Genomic DNA, 23,673 nt, shown 5'->3' with positions numbered 1-23,673 from the left:
TCCCCGCTCTGCTCAGCAGCCAGAGGGCTCTTCCTATGCCTTTTTTTTTTTTTTTGAGACCACTCTGTCGCCCAGGCTGGTGTGCAGTGGCGCGATCTCGGCTCACTGCAATCTCCACCTCCCAGTTTCAAGCGATTCTCCTGCCTCAGGCTCCCTAGTAGCTGGGATTATAGGCTCCCGTCCCCATGCCCAGCTAATTTTTGTATTTTTAGTAGAGACGGAGTTTCACCCTGTTGACCAGTCTGGTCTCGAATTCCTGGCCTCAAGTGATCCACCTGCCTCGGCCTCCCAAAGTGCTAGGATTACAGGTGTGAGCCAGCGCACCCTGCCAGATCTTTCTATATCTGACCATTCCTGTCTCCTGTTCCAAACCCTGTCACCACTCCAGAGCCGTTACGGCACAGCTTTGGCCCCCTCCCTGTGGCCACGAGGGCCCCTGGTACCTTCTGAGCCTCCTGCAGTGCCACGTATCAGCCACACGGCCACTCCCAGCTTCCTTGAGGGACTGTATTTCAGACCCTTGACTGTATTCTTGCCTTGGCCTGGACTTGCTTCACACTCCTCACCCACACTCCCCCCCATCCTACGAACTCGAGCTCCTGTGCTCCCTCCAGAACCCTTCCCTGGACCTCCCTCTTGAGGCAAGTCACTGCCCCCCAGTTCCCTGTGTATTTTCTGACCATGGCCTTAAGCATTCACCATCCTTATTAGCCAGCTAAGTGCGTGTGCTTGCACACGTGCATGTGTGTGCACCTGTGAGAGAGCGAGAGAGAAACACAGAGAGAGAGAGTAAGCGTGCTCTCCAAGGCCTCCCGTCTCATAGCACAGGGTCTGACACGTGGCTCATCTTTGGTATATATTGGATGAAAGGATGGAGTATGCAGGTTTGTTAAAATGAAGCGACTGGCCAGGCGCAGTGGCTCACACTTGTAATCCCAGAACTTCGGGAGGCTGAGGTGGGCGGATCACAGGGTCAAGAGATCAAGACCATCCTGGCCAGCATGGTGAAACTCTGTCTGTACTAAAAATACAAAAATTAACTGGGCGTGGTGGCATGGCCCTGTAATCCCAGCTGTTTGGGAGGCTGAGATGGGAGAATCACTTGAACCTGGGAGGCGGAGGCTGCAGCGAGCCAACAATGCGCCACTGCACCTCAGCCTCGGTGACAGAGTGAGACTCCCTCTCAAAAAAAAAACCCACCTGCCTTAAGACCAGGGATCAGGCCACTAAACCAGTGGTTCTCAATCTTTAGCAGGCATTGGAATCACCCAGAGGAGGACTTGTTAAAATACTGGGCCTGAGCCTTGAATTCCTGACTTGGTAGGTTCAGGGTGCTACACCAGGGACCATGCTCTGAGAGTTGCCACACTCATCCATTGTCAAATTCTCAGCCTCTTGTTAAATTGGGGAAACATACCCACTATTTCTTTTTCCAGTAGCCGCCATTCAGCTTTCATTCCATAAAGGGTCTCAAGAGCTTTCTGCGTGCCAGGAGGAATATTTGAGATACTTGGTTACCAGGAGTTCTGTTGTCAGCCCTTGCTGACTGTGGTGGAAAGTGCTCTAATGAGCACTCTAACAGAGGAGGAGGGAACACGGCCCAGCCCTGGAGGTCTAGGCTGGCTGCCTGTAGGAGGTGGTATCTGACCAGAACTTTAAGGGACTAACAGGAGTTTGCCACAGAGAGGAGGGAAAAGGCCATTCCAGACAGAGAAAAGGCCACAGTTGTGAACAAGCAGGACGCCGTGAAATGCAGGTGAATCAGAGAGGAAACTGGTATGTGGAGAACATGGGGTGTGGGGGCACTCAGGCGACAGCAGGGGCTAAGGTTAGAAAAGGCAGTCAGAGCAACTCACCAGTAACAAAGGAGGTGGCAGTGGTGTTACGAAAAGCTCTTGGGAGCTATTTTTCCCCCCGTAAGGTCTTGGTATCTCCCTTTATTATTATTATTATTATTTTAAATAATTATTGAGTCACAGGAAGTTGTCAAAAAAACATACAGGGAGGACTTGTGACCCCTTCACGCAGCCTTCCCTGTTGTTAATGTCTTGTATGATTGTGACGCAATATCAGAGCAAGAGGTTGACGTGGGTACAGGCCTACGGCTTATTCAGAATTCACCAGTTATACATGCACTCATTTCTGTGTGTGTGTCTGTAGCTCTGTGCAGTTTTATCACATGTGGAGTCTTGTGTAACCATCACGAGGTGCCTCATGCTACCCTTTCATAGCCACACCCGTCTCCTCCTCCCATTCCTAACCCTGGCAGCCATTCACCATTCATCTGTTCTGAGGCTCTTTTTTTTTGGAGACAGAGCCTCACTCTGTCAGCCAGGCTGGAGTGCAATGGCACGATCATAGCTCACTGAGGCCTCCCTCTCCTGGACTCAGGCAATCCTTCCACCTCAGCCCTGTAAGTGCTAGGACTACAGGCATGCACCACCACACCCAGCCAATTTTTCTTTTCTTTCATAGAGACGAGGTCTCGCTGTGTTGCCCAGACTGATCCTGAAGTCCTTGTTTCAAGCCATCCTCCCACGTGGGCATCCCACAGTGCTGGCATTACAGGCATGAGCCACTGCACCCAGCCTGTCTCTTTAATTATTATTTCATGAATGTTAGATAAAAGGAATCAGACATATGTATCCTTTAGAGGTTGTCTTTTTTACTTAGCAGAATATCCTTAAGGTTCATCCACATTGTTGCAAGTCTCATTTATTATGCTGTTTATTCCATGGTCTGGATATACCACAGTTTAACCGCTCACCCATGAAAAGACATTTGAGGGAGGGCATATTCAGCACACTTTGAATCTATGCTCCTGGGTTGAAATAATTTTCTTTTTTGAGACGGAGTCTTGCTCTGTTGCCCCGGCTGGAGTGCAGTGGCACAATCTCTGCTCCAGGTTCAAGTGATTGTCCTGCCTCAGCCTCCCGAGTAGCTGGCATTATGGGCATGCACCACCATGCCCGGCTAATTTTTGTGTTTTTGGTAGAGACGTGTTCACCATGTTGGCCAGGCTGGTCTTGAACTCCTGACCTCAGGTGATTTGCCCACCCTCAGCCTCCCAAAACGCTGGGATTATAGGCGTGAGCCACCACGCTCAGCTAAAATTTTTTAAAACGTTAAAAATTTAGGCCGAACGCGGTGGCTCACGCCTGTAATCCCAGCACTTTGGGAGGCCGAAGTGGGCGGATCACAAGGTCAGGGGTTTGAGACCAGCCTGGCCAATATGGTGAAACCCCGTCTCTTATCTTTAAAAAAAATAATAATAAATAATAAATAAATTAAAATAAAAAATAATAAAAAAATTAAAAAGAAAGACATTTGGGCCAAAGCTTGTGGATCACAAGATCAGGAGTTCAAGGCCAGCCTGGCCAACATGGTAAAACTCCGTCTCTACTAAAGATACAAAAAATTAGCCAGGCATGGTGGCACATGCCTATAATCCCAGCTACTCGGAAGGCTGAGGCAAGAGAATCGCTTGAACCTGGGAGGCAGAGGTTGCAGCAAGCTGAAATCACACTATTGCACTGCAGCCTGGGCAACAAGGCGAGACTATCTTAAAAAAAAAAAAAAAAAGACAATTTGGGTAGTTTCCGAGTTTTGGCTATTATAAATATTCATGCGGTGAACATGTACATTCAGGCATACAGGTTTCTGCATGAAAATAAGTTTTCATTTCTCTGGGATAAATGCCCAGGAGTACAATTGCTTACCGTATGGTAAATCCATTTTTAGTTTTAAAAGGAACTGCCAAACTGTTTTCCAGAGTGTCTGTATCATTTTACATTCCCACCAGCAGAGTGTGAGTGATCCGGGTCTCCACATCCTCATCACCATTTGGCGTTGTCACCGTGTTTCATTTTAGCTATTTTGATAGGTGTGCAGTGATGTCTCATTGTGATTTTAATTTGCATGTTGCTAATGGCTAACGATGTTGAACGCCTTTTCGTGTCTTATTTGCCAACCGTATATCCTCCTCAGTGAACTGCCTGTGCGTGCCTTTTGCGCGTCTTCTAACTGGATGCAATGTTGTTCAGTGTCTGAGAGTTCTTTGGATATTCTAAATACAAGTCCTTTGTCAGATATGCGATTTGCAAATATTTCCTCCCAGCCTTTAGTTTGTCTTTTTGTCATTTTTACAGGGTCTTTCACAGAACAAAAGTTTTTTATTTTTTATTTATTTATTTGAGATGGAGTCTTGCTCTGTTGCCCAGGCTGGAGTGCAGTGGTGCCATCTTGGCTCACTGCAACTTCCGCCTCCCAGGTTCAAGCGATTCTCATGCCACAGCCTCCCAAGAAGCTGGGATTACAGGTACGCAACACCCACCCAGCTAATTTTTGTATTTTTAGTAGAGACAGCGTTTCACCATGTTGGCCAGCTGGTCGTGAACTCCTGGGCTAAAGTGATCCTCCTGCCTCAGCCTCCCAAAGTGCTGGGATGAGCCACCAAACCTGGCCTAAGTTTTTTTATTTCGATAAGGCCCAAATGAGCTTTTTATTTTCTTTTTTAATTTTATGGATCAGGTGCTTGGTGTTGTCTAAGAACTCTGCTTAGTCCTGGGTCCTGAAGATTTTCTTGTGTGTTTTTTTTTTTGGAAGTTTTACTGTTTTACATTTAAGTCTGTGATCCATTTTGAGTTTTGTTTGTTTTAGTTAATTCTTGTATAAGGTGAGAGGTTTACATGGAGGTTGCTTTATTGCCTACTGTTGTCTGATTTACTGCAGTGCCATTTGTTGAAAAGGTTACCCCCACTCCACTGTACTGCTTTTGTTCCTTAAGGCAAAAATGGGGGAGTGCAGAATTAATTGGATATACTTGTGTGGATCTGTTTCTGGGTTCCATCAATCTATATGCATGATCTCAGTGAGTCCTCCCAGCAACTCCTTGAGGTGGGTAGTTTAATGACCCTCATTTTAGAGGGGAAACTGCAGCTTAGTGAGTTGAATTCACTGGGCTAAGGTCACTCTGCCAGGATGTAACAGAGCCAGGATGAGAACCCAGGTCTATGGTTCCAGAGGGCTGACCCTGACACAGCACTTCAGGAAGCTGAGGTGGGAGGCATGCTTGGCCCCAGGCGGTCAAGGTGTCAGTGAGCCAGGTGTGCTACATTGCACTCCAGCCTGGGTGACAGAGTGAGACCCTGTCTCAAAAATAATCAGTTAATTAAGAGGGAAGAAACTAGATCACTTGCCCACCCCTCAGCCCCTGGCAGGGTCACACTGCATCCCATGCCTGTTAACTGTCAGGATTTACTCAAGTCGTGTGACAGAGGGCTGGCTACCAGAGTGGAATCTGGGCTCCACCAAGCAGGGATGGAGAAGGTGATGGCTGCTGGGGTGGCAGCCAACAAAGCTACGCCATCTGACCATCATTTTACCCAGGCATCCTGTCATTCACCTGTTTTTCCCACTGGTCAGTGTGGGATATTGACAGAGCAGGCTGGAGCTCTCTGCCCGGGCAAGGCTCCTGCCCACAGTCCTGTCTGTCTTGGTACTTTCCTCCACAGCTGAGAGGGAAGCTCAAGTCAGCGTCTCATAGCCCGACCCCGCCCCACCGTAAGGTGCCTCCCCAGAGTCTCCTCCAGCTTCTGCCTGCAGACACCTGAAACCGCAGCTAGTCAGCTCCTCCCAAAGCCCCAGACCCTTTATCTGTGAAGTGATTTCATCTTCCAAGAAGAGATAATTACTTTAAAATTACTCAGATGAGGTTAAAGACGGCAATTTGATCTTCTCTTCTGCCAAGGATGTTTCTCCAGAGCTGTGTGTGATGAAAGGCTGGGATGTCCCAATTTCTTTTTTTTTTTCTTTTTTTTTTTTGAGACGGAGTTTTGCTCTTGTTACCCAGGCTGGAGTGCAATGGCACGATCTCGGCTCACCGCAACCTCCGCCTCCTGGGTTCAGGCAATTCTCCTGCCTCAGCCTCCTGAGTAGCTGGGATTACAGGCACGTGCCACCATGCCCAGCTAATGTTTTGTATTTTTAGTAGAGACGGGGTTTCACCATGTTGACCAGGATGGTCTCGATCTCCTGACCTCGTGATCCACCCGCCTCAGCCTCCCAAAGTGCTGGGATTATAGGCGTGAGCCACCGCGCCCGGCCGGATGTCCCAATTTCTAATCAGTTTGACCAAAATTGGGCAGTAATAGGTATGGCCCCAAATGGAATATATTCAGCATCCCAGTGAATGGTCAACATAGGTCAGTTTGCATTGGGATAATAAAAAGTCTTGTTAGTTGAGCGGGGCACAGTGGCTCACGCCTGTAATCCCAGCACTTTGGGAGGCCGAGGTGGGTGGATTACCTGAGGTCAGGAGTTTGAGACCAACCTGGTCAATGTGGTGAAACCCCATCTCTACTAAAAATACAAAAATTAGCTGGGCTTGGTGGCAAACACCTGTAATCCCAGCTACTCAGGAGGCTGAGGCAGGAGAATCACTTGAACCCAGCAGGTGGAGGTTGCAGTGAGCTGAGATCACACCATTGCACTCCAGCCTGGGTGACAGAGTTAGTTTTGGTCTCACAAAAAAAAAAAAAAAAAAAAAATTATCCCGACATCTTGGCATGTGCTTGTCATCCCTCCAGTGGCTGAGGCAAGAGAATTGCTTGAACCCTGGAAGTGGAAGTTCGCGTCACTTCTGCACTCCTGCCTAAGCAATATAAGCAATAGAGCAAGACACCATCTCAGAAAAAAAAAAACGTCTTGTTAGCAAGAGAAGTACATGGTTGGATAAAGTACAGGTTGTCTGATTGGGGACAGTAGCTGAGAGATGAAACAAGGCAAAATATACCCAACTAAAGAGGGTCTATCCAATTAGGTTTAGCTGCATAGTATAGAAAACAGTGGTTCTGACAAGATCGTTTCTTTCCCCACATTGACGGGAAACCAGGCCCCTCCTCCTTGATGTATCGCTGTCCTTGGCCTTTTGCCTGCTGGTTCAAGGTGGCTGTTCAAGCTGCAGCCTTGAGGAGGCAGTGAGGCAAAGGCACCCGCAGCACACTCCTGAGGAGGCTGCGAGGCTGGAAGTCACATGTGGCACTTCCAGTTGTATCTCATTGGCCAGAGCTGCAAGGGATCCTGGGACATGTAGTCTGGCAAGCTGGTCTCATTGCTGCCCCAGATACAGTTGGGATCCTGTTACCAAGGAGGAAGGAGAGGCTAGTCATGGGGAGCAGCCTGCAGCGTCCGCCACTCAGACTTTCCGCTCTCCCCGGGCTCATCTAGCCATTTTCCCTGAGTGATGAGGATTTCACAGCGACTTTCTGGGAAAACTGAGTAAGTGCATCAACACTCCGATCTCCAGCAATGATGGAGCCACATTTTACCAGGCAGCTAGCCAGGTGTGAAGTCAGCTAGTAAGGTGAAGATTGCTTATAGTCAAAGTTGCCTTTGTAAAATCCCTTTGATTGGTGGAAACTGGGCCCTCAGACGTTGAGAAAGTTAAGAATTAACGTTTTGTACTTCCTATGTTTTGGCTCTGTCTTCCTTTCCTGGAGGTTTTAGAGGGGCAAGGTCTGGTTGAGGGCAGGGAGGATGGTGTGTTTTTTCCTGGCAAGTGAGTTGAGTTTTCAGAGAGTGCAGTGCCCCTTGAAGTACCCCTCCACTGTGCTCAGGGCATTGAAGCCTGGTGTTAAAGCAAGGTCTTTGTAGAGACAGACCCGGCTTTGAGCTCGCAGGGTGACCCTGGATAAGTCAGTTACTTCCTCTTTGGCATGTAGGGGGATCCCAGCTTATCACCTTACCTCCCCCCACCAGATCCTCCCAAGTGGAAAGTACAGGTGCCAGGAGTCACCCCGAGAACTGCAATATCAACACTTTTTTTTTTTTGAGATAGAGACTCGCTCTGTTACCCAGGCTGGAGTGCAGTCGCACAGTCTTTGCTTACTATAACTTCCACCACCCGAGTTCAAGTGATTCTCCTGCCTCAGCCTCCTGAGTAGCTGGGACCACAGGCACACACCACCACCACACCTACCTAATGTTTGTATTTTTAGTAGAGATGGGGTTTTGCCATGTTGGCCAGCCTGGCCTTGAACTCCTGAGCTCTAGTGATTTGCCCGCCTCGGCCTCCTAAAGTGTTGGGATTACAGGCGTGAGCCACCGTGCCTGGCCAATGTCAACATTATTATTGGAGGCTCAGTAACTTCCCCAGAGCACAGGGCCTGTGTCAGTGAGGTACTTCTGGCCAAAGTAACCAAAATTTAGCTCAAGCATTGTAGGAATTTGTTACCTCACAGGAAAGGAAGCTCAGGAGCAGGGCAGGTTCCAGGGAGGGTGAATTCAACGACTTGACCACATTATCAAGGGCCAGATTCCCTCTGTCTCCTCTCTTCCACTATCAGAGTGGGCCTCACCTGCAGCCTGGTAACAAGATGGCAGCAGCAGCTTGTGATGTTAAACTGGACCCAGCAGCATCTGGAGGACAAAGAGAGACCATCTTTTCTTGTCATCCCTCTTAAGAGCAAGATTTCCCAGAAGACTCTGGGCATAATTCTCCCATTTCAGTGAGACCATGCTGGGTAACAGACACCTGAAAGTCTCCCTGGCTTAAATCAGTGAAGTTTATTTTTCAGCCCCTATACTGTTCCCCTGCTGATTGGCAGGGACCTCTCAGGACCCAGGCTGCCCAGTCAGCCAGCATCTCCAAGTCACTTCCCTGACAGCTCAGCTGCGAGCGCTGGTCACATGGCTCCATTCAGCCAATCAAGAGACCTGGAAGTTCATCCTGCCACCTGGTGGGAAGTGGAGAGCTGAAAATGTTTTGTGGGAGTCTAAATAACTCTGACCTCCCTTCATGCCTCATCAGCCAAAATTGTGTCACAGGCCTGTCCCTGAACCAACCCCAGGCAGGGAGAAGACTTTCTGCCACAACCAGCTCTGATCCAAGGAGTACAGGGCATTAGAAGTGTCCACAAGATTCACCCCGTGGTGTAGACAGGGCCACTGGGGCTGGGCGTGATGGCTCTCACGTCTGTAGTCCCAGTGGTTTGGGAAGCTGAACTAGGTGGATCACTTGAGCCCAGGAATTTAAGACCAGCCTGGGCAACATGATGAAACTCATCTCTACAAAAAATACTAAAAATTAGCCGGGCATGGTAACATGCAGCTGTAGTCTCAGCCACTCAGGAGGCTGAGGTGGGAGGATCGCTTGAGCTGGGAGGCAGAGGTTGCAGTGAGCTGAGATGGTGCCACTGCACTGCAGCCTGGTTGACAGAGTGAGACCCCGTCTCAAAAAACAGAGAGAATGCCACTGGGACATGAGGGCACAGGGAGAGCCTTCTCCTGCCACCTCTCTTAAATCCTGGCCTTGCCTGCAGATGTGCAGAGCTGGCCTCCAGGAGGACCTCTGTCTAGGGGATAACTTTATTCCATCCACTCCACAGCCCTATGAGGTACAAAATGTTACATCATTTTTCAGATGGAATAACTGCAGCTCAGGCCGGGTGCATGGCTCAAGCCTGTAATCCTAGCACTTTAGGCCAGGGTGGGAGGATTGCTTGAGCCCCGGAGTTCGAGACCGGCCTAGGCAATGTAGGGAGACCCCCATCTCTACAAAAAGTAAAATCAGCCAGGCATGATGGCATGTGCCTATAGTCCCAGGTACTCTGTAGGCTGAGGCGGGAGGATTACTTGAGCCAGGGAGGTCCAGGCTGCACTGAGCCAAGCTTCTGCACCACAATGTCTTCCCTGTGTCCCCTGCTCCAGCTGCAAAAGGGGACACGCAGAGTTCCAGCTCATCACCCAGGTGTCCCAAGTCACCACGTGTCAGGAACCAGCCCCCAGTAAACACTGGGCATAACAGGGCATCCTTCAGTCCTAAGAAGAAGGGCCTACTGTGTTCACCTCTTGACAGCTAGGGAAACTGAGGCTCAGGGGTAGGAAGTGACTGCATCTGTCTAGGCAAGAGGCCGTGTGGTGAGGTTTAAAGCCTCAATTGACCAGCTCAGGGCTTGCTGCACCAAAAGGCAGCCCAGTATAGGCCCGGGGCAGTAGCTGCTGGGGACATTCACCCAGTGTCACAGCCAGAAAACAGGACCCTGGATGAGCCCAGGGCTAGGGCTGTCTGCCCAAGCAGACTCTGCCCCCTCCTTCCCTGAGGAACCCTCCTTGCCCTGTGCTCCCTGCCGCCACCAGCTCCCTGGCAGGCGTCCCAGGCGAGACTCTCATCCCGGACCCGCAGCTAGTAGCACGTTTCCAGGCTTACTCATCCAGCCTTGCCAGCAGCTTTCTCTCTCTGATCCACGGCGGAGCCTCCCGTGTGTCTAAAACCCACGGCAAACAAGGCTTAGGCTGGGGTGGTTTTCGACACGGGCCGGTCTTTCACCCTGGGCGGGTCTCCTCTCATCCCCTGCAGGTATGCGGCCGCCCCACACCCCCTGCTATCTCTTGATCCCCACTTCAGCCACGATGGGACGTCCAGCGGTGACTCTTCTTCCGGAGGCCTGACCAGCCAGGAGAGCACCATGGAACGCCAGAAGCCAGGTAGGGCCCCCAGCAACCACTGTGCCCACCCACCTGCCTCACTCCTCAGGACCTCTTACTTAGAGCTTGACAGGCAACACTCCACTTCCTGTCAGTGACGGATAAAACACAAAAGAAAACTGTAAGCGCCACGTGTAAGACTAGAGAGGGCACCCAGGAGAGCAGCGGAACCAGCGAGCAAGATCCTCATCCATCCAGACAGGGCATCGGCAGGTGGCGTCCGCTCCCGCTGATAAGGCCAGAGCTGGCATGCAGCTGTGTGACACGGAGCTAGGAGCCACCAGGGAAGGTAGCTGAAAAGCAATAAGCACGTGGTGCTCTCAGGAGCAGAACTGACTGCATCCTGTGGCTTTTCATCACATAAACCCTTCTATGTTGTTTTCAACTTTTATGGACATACAGCACGTATTAAGAGCCCACCTGACCGGGTGCGGTGATTCACACCTGTAATCCCAGAACTCTGGGAGGCCAAGGTGGGCAGATCACTTGAGGTCAGGAGTTCGAGACCAGCCTGGCCAACATGGTGAAACCCCGTCTCCACTAAAAATACAAAAATTAGCCAGGCATGGTGGTGCACACCTGTAATCCCAGCTACTCGGTAGGCTGAGGCAGGAGAATTATTTGAACCTGGGAGGTAGAGGTTGCAGTGAGCCAAGATTACACCACTACACTCCAGCCTGGATGACAGAGCGAGACTCCATCTCAAAAAAAAAAAAGAAAAGGGCCCACATCATGGGCACACATCTAATAACCTATCACAGAGTGAACACACCCAGGCAGGAAACAGAACGTGACCAGTCTCCCCAAGTCCCCATTCCTCTCCTAGTTAGTACCTCCAAAGGAACCCTGTCCTACTTCTCATGGCGTGAGCTTTGCCAGATTTGGAATTTCATAGAATACAGAATCACACTGTGTCTATTTTCTGTATGTATGTCTGGCTTCTGTCACTCAGCATTACATTTATGACAGCCAGCCGCATGATTGTACATAGCATCACAGTATCTGAGTGGTATCCCCCATTGTCTGAATGAGCCACAGTTTATTGCCACATCCTGGTGTTGATAGACATTTGGGTTGTTTGCAGTTTGGGCTGCTTAGAGCAGTATTGCTAGGAACATTCTTGTGCTTGTCTTTTAATGAGCATGTGTTTACATTTCTGTAAGGTATACACCTAGGAGTGAAATTGCTAGGTTATATATTTAACTTTATTTTATCTATTTTTTGAGACAGAGTCTCGCTCTGTCACCCAGGCTGGAGTGCAGTGGCATGATCTCGGCTCACTGCAACCTCCACCTCCCAGACTCAAGCGATTCTCCCCTGCCTCAGCTTCCCAAGTAGCTGGGAACACAGGCATGAGCCACCATGCCCAGCTATTTTGTATTTTTAGTAGAGATGGAGTTTCAACACGTTGCCCAGGCTGGTCTTGAACTCCTGACCTCAAGTGATCTGCCCTCCTCAGCCTCCCAAAGTGTTGAGATTACAGGTGTGAGCCACTGCACCGGGCCAGTATGTTTAACTTTATAGGAAGGGGCCAAACTGTTTCCCAAGATGACAAAGCATCTTACAGTCTAACCAGCAACGTGAGGGTTCTGGTTGCTCCATGCTCTCACCAATCTCTGTGTTTCATTTATTCTGGTGTGCATGTGGTGGTATCACATTGTGGTTTTATTTTATTATTTTTAAAAACATTTTTTTTTTTTTTGAGGCGGAGCTTCGCTCTTGTTGCCCAGGCTGGAGTGCAATGGCGCGATCTCGGCTCACCGCAACCTCCGCCTCCTGAGTTCAGGCAATTCTCCTGCCTCAGCCTCCTGAGTAGCTGGGATTACAGGCACGCGCCACCGTGCCCAGCTGATTTTTTGTATTTTTAGTAGAGACGGGGTTTCACTATGTTGACCAGGATGGTCTCGATCTCTTGACCTCGTGATCCACCCGCCTTTGCCTCCCAAAGTGCTGGGATTATAGGCGTGAGCCACCGCGCCTGGCCTTAAAAACATTTTTTTATAGATACAAGGTCTTACCATGTTACCCAGGCTAGTCTCGAACTCCTGAGCTCAAGTGATCCTCCTAACTCGGCCTCCCAGAATGCTGGGATTACAAGCGCCAGCCACCACACCTGGCCGACACTGTTTGTAATTGGAATTTTTCTGAAGACTGCTGAGACTGAGCATCTTCTCATGTGTTTCTTCCCCATTATTAATCATGTCGTGGATGACTCAGATAAATACTTTAAACATAATTTTATAGAACAAACTTGTAGCCCTTTTGAAGGCTGAGAACCAGCAGATGAATGGGCAGGTTGGATTCAGAAGGAAGCAAACAAATGACTAGTGTTAGAAAGCTGTGACGTCAGCCGGGTGCGGCGGCTCACACCTGTAATCCCAGCACTTGGGGAGGCCGAGGCAGGGAGATCACGAAGTCAGGAGCTCGAGACCAGCCTGACCAACATGGTGAAACCCTGTCTCTACTAAAAATATAAAAATTAGTGGGGTATGGTGGTGGGTGCCTGTAATCCCAATTACTTGGGAGGCTGAGGCAGGAGAATTGCTTGAACCTGGGAGGCAGAGGCTGCAGTGACCCAAGATCGTGCCACTGCACACCAGCCTGGGCGACAGAGTGAGACACTGTCTCAAAAAAAAAAAAAAAAAAGAAAGAAAGAAAGCAGTGATGTCAGAGTGGGAGCCGATGTCCTCTTAGGGAGTGTTTGAGAATTTCCAGGCAGCTGGGAGAGGCAACCCCATCAGCACACCAGCTCCCCCAGGCACTCTAGGATACAGAAGAGGCTGCATGCCCCAAGATTTGTGGCCTGGAGAATTCCTCAGCCTCTCAGCCCATGATTCTCTTAAACCAGGGATAGTGGTTTGACTTCAGGGAAGCAGGTGGGACTTCGGGGGCCTCTGTCTCTCTGCTGCCTCCAGGGCCTGCCATGGTTTGCTCCTGTCCTCGGCATACTTGATCATGCCTATCACTGCCTGCAATTTTGTCATCTTTGCTCCAAGACAGATTCGGAACTCTTTTTTTCCTTTTCACCAAATTCAGAAGAAGAGAGAAGTGTTGCTTGACTATTTCATTACACGAAAGTATAAAATGGGGAGGAAATGTTTCCCACATATACCATGGGCCCCAAATAAGAAACTCACTGTTGCCCCTCCCTCTTCTACTCCCTGGAGCTTGGCTCCAGTCCCACTTCCTTGGGATGTTGTTATAGTCGACTCCTAAATTGCTGCCGACACACACACACACACACACACACACACACACACACACACCCCGCACGCACACACAGATCAGGGGAATCTGTGTTTAGAAATCATCATGAGGCCGGGCGCAGTGACTCACGCCTATAATCCCAGGACTTTGGGAGGTTGAGGCGGGTGGATTACTTGAGGTCAGGAGCTCAAGACCAGCCTGACCAACATGATAAAACCCCATCTCTACCAAAAATACAAAAATTAACCAGGTGTGGTGGTGGGTGCCTGTAATCCCAGCTACTCAGGAGGCTGAGGAAGGAGAATCGCTTGAACCTGGGAGGTGCAGGTTGCAGTGAGCTGAGATTGTGCCATTGTACTCCAGCCTGGGAGACAGAGTGGGACACCATCTAAAAAAAAAAATTATCATGAATTCTAGAATGTATTCAAGATCCAGAAAAAAGGCCAGGCATGGTGGCTCACACCTATAATCCTAGCACTTTGGGAGGCTGAGGTGGGAGGATTCCTTGAGGCTAGGAGTTCACAACCATCCTGGGCAACCACATCTGCCTCTACAAAAAATTAAAAATATAGCTAGGCATGGTAGTGCGTACCTATGGTCCCAGCTGCTCAAGAGGCTGAGGTGGGAGCATCACTTGAGCCCAAGAGTTTGAGGCTGCAGTGAGCCATGATCATAACATTACACTCCAGCCTGGGCGACAGAGCAAGACTTTGTCTCAAAAAAAAAAAGAAACTTCACTAAAGATGGAAAGGATCAGGCTTCACAGCAAATGTAGGGGTTTGCCCAGCCCCAATGGAGCGAACCATCCTAGTAACAGCAGCACAGTTTAGTGGATTGTCAAGTGTGCAGCACTACACATGCCTTCGTGTTGAGTCATCTGAGGAATGCGACAGAGTGGGCACTGCGACTGCCCCAGTTAGGAGGACGATGAGGCACAGAAAGGTTGTCACTTGTCCCAGGTCACTGCTGATGAGTGGCATCACGGGATATGAACGGAGGCCTGCACGTCCCAGAACGGCTCCGGAAGCTCCACCCACAATCCCTCACCCCTAGAACGGGTTTCCTAGGCCTCAGAGCACCCAAGTTGGGAATGTGCCTCCAGGGTCACCAGCTGCCCTGAGACCGTGCCTGGCTGGGATTTTAGCAAGTCTCTCACGCTGTCCCCTGCCCGGCATGTTGAGGTTGGGATAGGAGGGCCAGCAGGTCACTGAAGGCTGATCCAGAGAACCAGGGGAGGGCCCAGGCCAGGATCAGGGCCAGCTGAGGGCAGAGCCAGGGCAGGAGAACTTCAGAACAGCCAGGATGGGGAGGAAGTTGGCCTTTCACCTGTGCATGCATTCAACTGATGATGCCACCAGGCTGGTCGCCAGGGATACAGGGTGAGCCAGGCAGGCACGTTTTCTGCCTTCTTGGAGCAGGCAGTCTGGGGGGAGAATTGGACCATAACAGGGGCACAATCATGATAAAATATTAACCGGTAATGCTAAGTATAAAGTGGAAACTAGGCTGAGCATGGTGGCTCACATCTGTAATCCCAGCACTTTGGGAGGCCGAGGCAGGCAGATCACTTGAAGTCAGGAGTTCGAGACCATCCTGGCCAACATGGTGAAACCCTGTCTCTACTAAAAATACAAAATTAGCCAGGCGTGGTGGCGGGTGCCTGTAATCCGAGCTACTCAGGAGGCTGAGGCAGAGAATTGCTTGAACCTGGGAGGCGGAGGTTGCAGTGATTGTGGTTCTGCACTGCATCCTAGGCATCAAAGCAAGACTCTGTCTCAAAAAGAGAAAAGAAAAAAAAGTGGAAACTGTCAAAGTTGCAGAAAGAGATTGACAGGGTTTGGGGGCCATCTCTGAGCAAATCAGATTTCAAGTGAGGCTGAAATAATGCAAAGAAGTCAGCAGGGATGAGAACATTCCAGGGAAAGAGAACAGCTAGTTGGTGACCCTCAGGTGGTGGTGAGGAGGCCCATGTGGTGAGAATTGATGTCAGGGAGGGGACAGGGGCAGAGTTTGTGGGGCCTTGTCGGCCACACAGAGGCCTTTGTCTTGTACTCAGAGTGGGGCAGGAGCCACAGGCCTCAGTCTCCTGCACAGATGAGGGACGAGATCTGACTTGGGTGTTCCTAGGGCCCCCCTGGCTACAGATTACTGTTAGGTGGGGTGGGAGCAGGACCAGGTAGGAACAGATGAAGGGGGAGATGCACGGTTCTGGATATAGTATTTTATTTTATTTTATTTCTTTTTTTGAGACAGAGTTTCGCTCTTGTTGCTCAGGCTGGAGTGCAATGGCGAGATCTCGGCTCACCGCAGCCTCCACCTCCTGGGTTCAAGCAATTCTCTTCCCTCAGCCTCCCGAGTAGCTGGGATTACAGGCACCCGCCACCATGCCTGACTAATTTTGTATTTTTAGTAGAGACAGGGTTTCTCCATGTTAGTCAGGCTGGTCTCGAACTCCTGACCTGAGGTGATCCTCCCACCTCAGCCTCCCAAAGTGCTGGGATTACAGGCATGAGCCATTGCACCCAACCTGGATATAGTATTTTAAAGGCAGCGTTAACCAAATTTCCTAATGATGCCTAGTTGTGTGCATGAGAGAAGTCAAGGATGCCACAGGGGTTTTGGCCTCAGCAGCTCAAAGGAGAAGCCGTGAACTGAGCAGGAGGACCCTGGGAGATACAGGTTTGGGGGAAGGTACAACCCTTGACCTTGGCCTTGTCTGTGTTCGGTGCGAGGTGCCCGATAGATAAACAAGTGGAAGTGCTACAGGGCAGCCGAGTTCCAGTCTCAAGTCAGGCAGAGGTCAGCCCAGAGGCAGAGCATTGGAATTGTCTGTCGTTGGTAGTTTTTGAGGCTGGATGTAACTGCCATGGGGTTTGCTCTGTAGAAATGTGGTTTCCCAGAGTAACTGCCTGTCTCTTGGAGAACCAGCACCTTCTGGGCGTATAAGGATGCCACAAAGAGGAAAACCATTGATGGAGGCAGAGCAGGTGGACAAGGAGGCCAGTCTCCCTGCTTTGCATCCAGGGTTCCCAAGTGAAAGCCATGCAGGCAGTGACACCCTCAACTGAGACTAGACCACATCCAGCCAGATCATTCTCTGCAGTGGCCCTGAGTGCCCTGCCCGGTCACCCAGGCCACCCTCCCCAGCAGGAACATGGGCCCCAGGCTGCCCTGGGCTTGCACTGGAGGTGGTGGTGGTGTGGTTGCCATCTCAGGGTTCCACAGGCCTGGTGGGCAGTTCTGAGTTGGCCATGTGCTTGGCGTGTGGCCTCAGCAGTGACCTCTTCCCTCTCAGCCTCAGGTCCCTCCCCTCTAGTGGACATCCTAGGTGTCTCTCCTTCCAGGACAGTTTGGGGGTTCCAGTGAGATCATGCTTGCCAAGCCCATGGCCCATCATTAGGAGAACAAGGCCTCCCATCTCCCAGGCACTCACTCTCCACCACTGCTGGCATTGCCATCGTTGGTGAAGCCCGGGGAGGGGCAGGGCTTAAGAGCACAGGCTCTAAACCAGGCCAGCCTGAGCCCTGTGTCCTGCCTGGGCCTTTCCCACTGTGTGACCTTGGACCAGCTGCTTAACCTCTCCGAGTCTTGTTCCACATCTGTTAGAGATGGCCCTGATATCCACTTCACAGTGGTACTGGGAGGATACAGCAGGGTGATGTATGCAGAGCACCACAGCAGCACTGGGTACAGAACACGTGCTTAATTGGAATTATCATTGAGATAATTATCTTGAATGCCCTCATGATGGAAAGCCAGCTTTGGGGTTAAACCATCGGCATTCAGCTCCTCAGTTAGTATACTTGTAATTTCCATAGATCTTATCTAAGTGCCCTCTATTGGGGTTGGTCAATTTTTTTTTTTTTTTTTTTTTTGAGAGGGAGTCTCACTTTGTTCCCCAGGCTGGAGTGCAGTGGTGAAATCTCTGCTCACTGCAGCCTCTGCCTCCGGGTTCAAGGGATTCTCTGCCTCAGCCTCTCAAGTGGCTGGGACTATAGGCATGTGCCACCATGCCCGGCTAATTTTTCTGTTTTCAGTAGAGATGGGGTTTTACCATATTGGCCAGGCTGGTGTCAAACTTCTGACCATGTGATCTGCCCACCTTGGCCTCCCAAAGTTCTAGGATTACAGGCATGAGCCACCTTGCCTGGCCAGTATTTTTCAAGGTCAACAAGATACTGGGTTCAGGCACAGTGACTAGTCTTGGGAGTTTAGACCAGTTGACACCCACAACAGCCGCTGCTCTTAAACCTGCTTCACTTTTGCACCAGCAATTCCACCAGTAGAACTCTCTGCCCTACACACAATTCCACATGTGCTGAAAGTCTCCTGAAAGTCTCGTGGAAGAATGGCCATTGCAACATTGTTGAAGATACACACACACACACACACACACACACACACACACACACACTCAATTAAAACACACTGCCAGAGAAACTCACCTAACCACAAATATCCATCAGTAGGAAACTGGCAGGTCATTGATATGCATTTACTTGGTGCAATACTATTATGTAGCTATTTAAAAAGGTAACATCACATTCAATTATGTGAAGATGTGAAGATATAAAGAGAAAAGCAAGTATAAATATATTGCAAAGTGAAAAATCAAGTTGTAGGACAATGTTTATTATGATTCCATTTTTGTTTTTTAAAAAAGTTATATGAATATGACCAACAAAGAATTGCTACCTTGCATTTGTAAAGAACTCTACCAACCAATAAGATAAAAGACAGTCAATCTCATAGAAAAATGGCTAAAGGAGGCCAGGCATGGTGGCTCACGCCTGTCATCCAGCATTTTGGGAGGCTGAGGCAGGAGGATGACTTGAGGCCACGAGTTCAAGACCACCCTGGATGTCATAGCAAGAACTCAAAAAAAAAAAAAAAAATGGAAAATAGCCAAGCATGGTGATGCACACCTGTACTCCTAGCTACTTGGGAGGCTGAGGTGGGAGGATGGCTTCAGCCCAGGAGTTTGAGGTTACAGTGAGCTATGGTCATGCCATTGCACTTTAGCCTGGAAGACAGGGAGGGAGGGAAATGGGATTATTGTACGGCCTCAGTGAGGCTCTCACAACGGTTCTGGCACATAGTAAGTGCTGAGCATGTATTCTCTGTTACTGAGTGTTACACTCCAAGGAATAAGTTGATGGGGTCATGCCCTGGGTGAGCAGACAGTCTGGCAGAGGGGCTGGATTCTTCAGGCCCTGGCCTGAGTCACTCCTAACCACTGGTGTGTCTCCTGTTTTCCTACAGAGCCTTTGTGGCATGTGCCCGCCCAGGCCAGGCTCTCAGCCATAGCCGGAAGCAGCGGGAACAAGCACGCGTCCAGGCAGGATGCAGCAGGCAAAGACTCCCCCAACAGGCATTCCAAAGTGAGTCTGGGCCCCGCCCTGCCCCACCAGGGAACCAGGCCGGCCTGGGTGTGGCCTTTGAGCTTCACACTTGAGCACATCCTCTATCTCTACCACCTTCCACTCCAGAGGAGTTGAATACTTGGTTTGGAATTGGAACCAACCAGGTTCACATTCTGGCTCCAGCCCTCATCAGCCAGGACATCTTGGGCAAATCCCTTTCCTTCCTCGAGCCACAGTTTCCTCAGTGTTCTATCAGTCATGGTAAATCAGCTGCTGTAACAGACAGCCCGGAATCTCAATGTCCTCGTATAGTGGAAGCGAATTTCCCTTTCCTGTAGCAACACAGTGCAGGTATTCAGTGAACATCTACGCACCATCCATGTGGTGATTCAGAGCCCAGGCTCCCTCCCTCTCCTGGCTCTGCTTTCCCTCAGAGCTTCCAAGCCCTCTGTTGGGTTCCTGCATCTTTCCAGCAGTGGAGGTGAGTGGGGAAAAAAGATCACACAGGAGGTGTTTTTTAGTCCAGGCCTGGAGATGGCATGAATCACTTCCATTCTACCACATGGCCAAACCTAACTGCAAGGGAGGCTGGGAAATGTAGTCTTCCGTGATCCAGGAAGGCTGTGAAATGTATTCTTGTGTGTCCTGGAGAAGGAGATGGTTTGCCGGGGCATCCATTCATTCAGCAGGTGTTTGACAAGTGCTTACAACATGCCAGACATTGGGACCATGGTAATGAAGAAGACAGACCAGCCCTGTCCTCAGGAAGCTGACTTCCCAGTGGGGGCAGCAAGCAGTAAGCAGATAAACAGATCTGTTGTATAAGAAAAAGCATGGGCCAGGCACGGTGGCTCACGCCTGTAATCCCAGCACTTTGGGAGGCCAGGGCGGATAGATCACCTGCAGTCAGGAGTTCGAGACCAGCCTGGGCAACATAGTAAAACCCCATCTGTACTAAAAGTACGAAAACTAGCCGAGCGTGGTGGTGGGCACCTGTAATCCCAGCCTCTTGGAAGGCTGAGGTACAAGAATTGCTTGAACACAGGAGGCGGAGGCTGCAGTAAGCCAAGATCGCACCACTCCACTCCAGCCAGAGCAAGACTCCATCTCAAAAGTTAAAGAAAGGAAAAGAAAAAGCACAATTCAGAGGGGAAAGTGACAAGCACTGCAGCTTTAGGATAACATAGTCAGAGAGGGCCTTTGAAGGGGTGATCTTTGAGCTGAAACCTTGAGTGAAGGAAGGGGCGGCCCACAAAGATCTCTCAGGGAAGAGCATTGCAGGCAGACGGGGCAGCAGGCGCAGAGGCTCAGAGGGAGATCACATGGGAGGTGATCCAGCATGTTCAGAGAACGGCAAGGGGGCCGACGTGGCCAAAGCAGTGTGATCAGGAGTGGGGGGATGAAGTTGGAGACCAGAACATGGCACTAAAATCATCTGCGGGTGGTGCTGGGAACTCTCACTTGTGCCTGGAGTAAGATGGAGCTGCAGGTCGGGGCCATAATATAACTCAGGTGTTCCCGGCCTCCTGCTGGCTATGCGTGGGGAATAAACGGGGATGAGGGTGCGGAGAGACCAGGGAGGAGGCTGCTGCTCTGGCCCAGGGGAGGTGGTGGTGGACAGAACAGGCATGGACAGGACCCGGCAGAGCCGTGGAACAGGAAGTGACAGGTCCCGGATATGTTTTGAGGACGCTGGCAACGGGATTTGCTGTTGGGCTGGACGTGAGTGAGAGCAAAAACAGGGCCAAGGTAGGTCCACGGCTGTTGGCAGGGGCGGCTGAAAGCATGGCCAGCGTCATTGAGACAGGGAAGATGGTGTGGGAGGGAGGGTGCTGAGTTGAGTCTTAGATTCGCTGAGTCTGAGATGTGGGAAGCCTGTTATATGCATGATGTCATTTGTTCCTGCAAGGAGCCCCACGAGGCAGGCTTTCTATTACTTTCCATTTTACAGATGTGGAAACAGAGGCCAAGGGAAGTTAAATCACTTGCCCAAGGTAACACGGCCAGTAGATGAGCAGCCAGGATTTGAAGCTGTCTGGTCCTAGGGTTCAGGCCCAAGCAGAGGGAGGACCCAGAGAGGGAAGATGTACCCCTGCCCTGGAGTCTGGGAATGACACACTTCTCTTGCCCCTCAGGGAGAACCGCAGTACTCGAGTCATTCCAGCAGCAACACCCTCTCCAGCAACGCATCCAGCAGCCACAGCGACGACCGCTGGTTCGACCCCCTGGACCCCCTGGAGCCAGAGCAAGACCCCCTCTCCAAGGGCGGCTCCAGCGACAGCGGCATTGACACCACCCTCTACACCTCCAGCCCCAGCTGCATGTCCCTGGCCAAGGCACCACGGCCCGCCAAGCCACACAAGCCCCCTGGAAGTATGGGCCTTTGTGGCGGGGGTCTTGAGGCCGCAGGGAGATCCCACCACACAGACAGGCGGCGGGAGGTCTCCCCTGCCCCCGCAGTTGCTGGCCAAAGCAAGGGCTACCGACCGAAGCTGTACTCCTCTGGCTCCAGCACCCCCACAGGCCTGGCCGGGGGCAGCCGAGACCCGCCAAAGCAGCCCAGGTAAGCTATTGCACCTCGTCCGGGCTCTGACCACCTTCCACTTCTGATAGTTTAGTTCTACAGTCCTGACAGTGGGGGGTTCTCCTCCCAGAAACACACTCACGGACGCACTCACTGGTTTGCTGACAGAATTGGGGGTGCTCATGGGCTGCTGCCTTCTTGCCCATCCATCAGCCTTCAGGGACCCCACCCAGGTGGTGGGAAAGAAACCCCTGGCATTATGTATCTCTGTCTTCATCTGTCTCTGGTTCTCTCTGACCTTCTGCCTCATTTTTCTTTGCTCTCTCCTGAGACCAGAAGTTTTTGTGCTTTCTTAGGGGTTACAGACTGTATCTGTTAGAGTGCATTTGGCTGGAGGCCACAGGAAACCTGACCCACTGTGGCTTAAACAAATAGAGGTCTAACAGTCCCCTGACGTGAAGTCGGAGAGAGCTGGGCTAGTGCTGCCGCTCATGGAGAGCATGAAGGATGGGTGCTCTGTGTCTCCCTGCTCAGTGTCCATACCATGCTCCTTGGCCTTGAGATGGAGCTGTGGTGCCTGGTGGATGGCTGTTGGGGGCAGAGAACAGAAGGAAAGGTGGCAGCCTCCAAGCACCTTTCCCTTTCCCTTCCTATGGAGAAAGCAGACACTTTCCCAGAACCCCCTTCAGCAGCTGGCAACACGAGGCCATCCCAGCCACAAGGAGGTCTGGAAGGTCATGGTCTGGCCTTCCAGGCTCTGTAGTATACGGCAGAGGTCCCCAAAGGCTTATGCAGCCCAGCTGCTGGGCCCCACCCAGAGTTTCTGACTCAGTAGGTCTGGGGACCTGAAAAATATGCCTTGTTTCGTTGTTATTATTGTTTTTAAGAGGGAGTCTTGCTCTGTCATCCAGGCTGGACTGCAATGACACAATCTTGGCTCACTGCAGTCTCCACCTCCCAGGTTCAAGTGATTCTCCTGCCTTGGCCTCCCAAGTAGCTGGGACTACAGGTGCCCACCACCATGCCCAGCTAATTTTTGTATTAGTAGAGACATGGTTTCACCATGTTGGCCAGGCTGGTCTCAAACTCCTACCCTCAAGGGATCTGCCAACCTCAGCCTCCCAAAGTGCTGGGATTACCGGTGTGAGCCACTGCACCCTGCCTAGACTCTTTTGAATGACTCTTTCATTCATTTATTCATTCATTCATTCCATTCATAAGTATTTCTTGGGGATTTGCTCTGTCCCAGACACTGTGCTTGGGGCTGAGAGAAATCACGAGCACATTTGGATCAGGCCCTCAGGGCTCCCCACCGCCCACCATCAGGTGAGGGAAACAGGTAAGTATCAGATTATCACTGAGACTAATGAATGACTGTGCCCACTGGGACCAGGCATAGGCTCATGCTTACGATCCCAGCACTTTGGGGAGCCAAGGTGGGAGGATCACCTGAGGTCAGGAGTTCAAGACAAGCCTGGCTAACATGGCAAAACCCCATCTCTACTAAAAATACAAAAATTAGCCAGGCATGGTAGCACACGCCTGTAATCCCAGCTACCTGGGAGGCTGAGGCAGGAGAATCCCTTGAACCCAGGAGGCGGGTATCGCGCCGCTGCACTCCAGCCTGGGCGACAGAGAGAGACTCTGTCTCAAAAACAAAACAAAACAAAACTGTGCCACTGAGAGGGACATGGAGCCAAGAGAGTCTACAACGGGGTCTCAGGTCTCGGTTGTGGGAGCCCCTGTCCTGGGCATGGGACCACCACCCACATTAGTGAACCCGAACAACTGTGAGGATATGAAATCTGAAACATAAAGACAGCCAGGCCTCGAGCAGACTGTGGCTGAGATGGGAGAGTGGGCATGAAATTACCCTGTGTCTAAGGAAAGGATCTGCTGAACCCAGAAATGAAGGGAACGAAATGGGAGAGGAACCCGTTGCAAAAGAGGACCCTGCAGTTGGGAGCTTTAATTTGCATACAGACAATTGATGCTAATTGCAAATCATTCTTATCTACTCATTAAAGCTGCTTCCTGAAGTTTTCTCCTAGGCAACCAGCCTTTAGTGTGGCGCAGCATTTCCCAAAATGGGGT

At 50.8% G+C, this 23,673-nt stretch overlaps 1 protein-coding gene across 7 annotated transcripts in view; it reads left to right on the top strand.

The window, feature by feature from the left end:
• The window catches only part of SIPA1L3 (signal induced proliferation associated 1 like 3), a 294,007-nt gene that overhangs the window by 226,352 nt on the left and 43,982 nt on the right, over nucleotides 1-23,673 (top strand). For all 7 annotated transcript variants that reach the window (XM_032248947.1, XM_032248941.1, XM_032248942.1 and 4 more), the window contains 3 exons: nucleotides 10,358-10,485; nucleotides 18,955-19,073; nucleotides 21,191-21,618. In XM_032248947.1, the coding sequence (XP_032104838.1) occupies nucleotides 10,358-10,485; nucleotides 18,955-19,073; nucleotides 21,191-21,618 (675 nt within the window). The remainder of the gene's footprint in view (nucleotides 1-10,357; nucleotides 10,486-18,954; nucleotides 19,074-21,190; nucleotides 21,619-23,673) is intronic.

Source organism: Sapajus apella, unplaced genomic scaffold, assembly GCF_009761245.1.
Source record: "Sapajus apella isolate SASKATOON/1434 unplaced genomic scaffold, GSC_monkey_1.0 scaffold68, whole genome shotgun sequence".
Lineage (NCBI taxonomy): Eukaryota > Metazoa > Chordata > Mammalia > Primates > Cebidae > Sapajus > Sapajus apella.
Note: the sequence above shows the minus strand (reverse complement) of the source record. Positions and strands in the feature narration are given on the sequence as shown.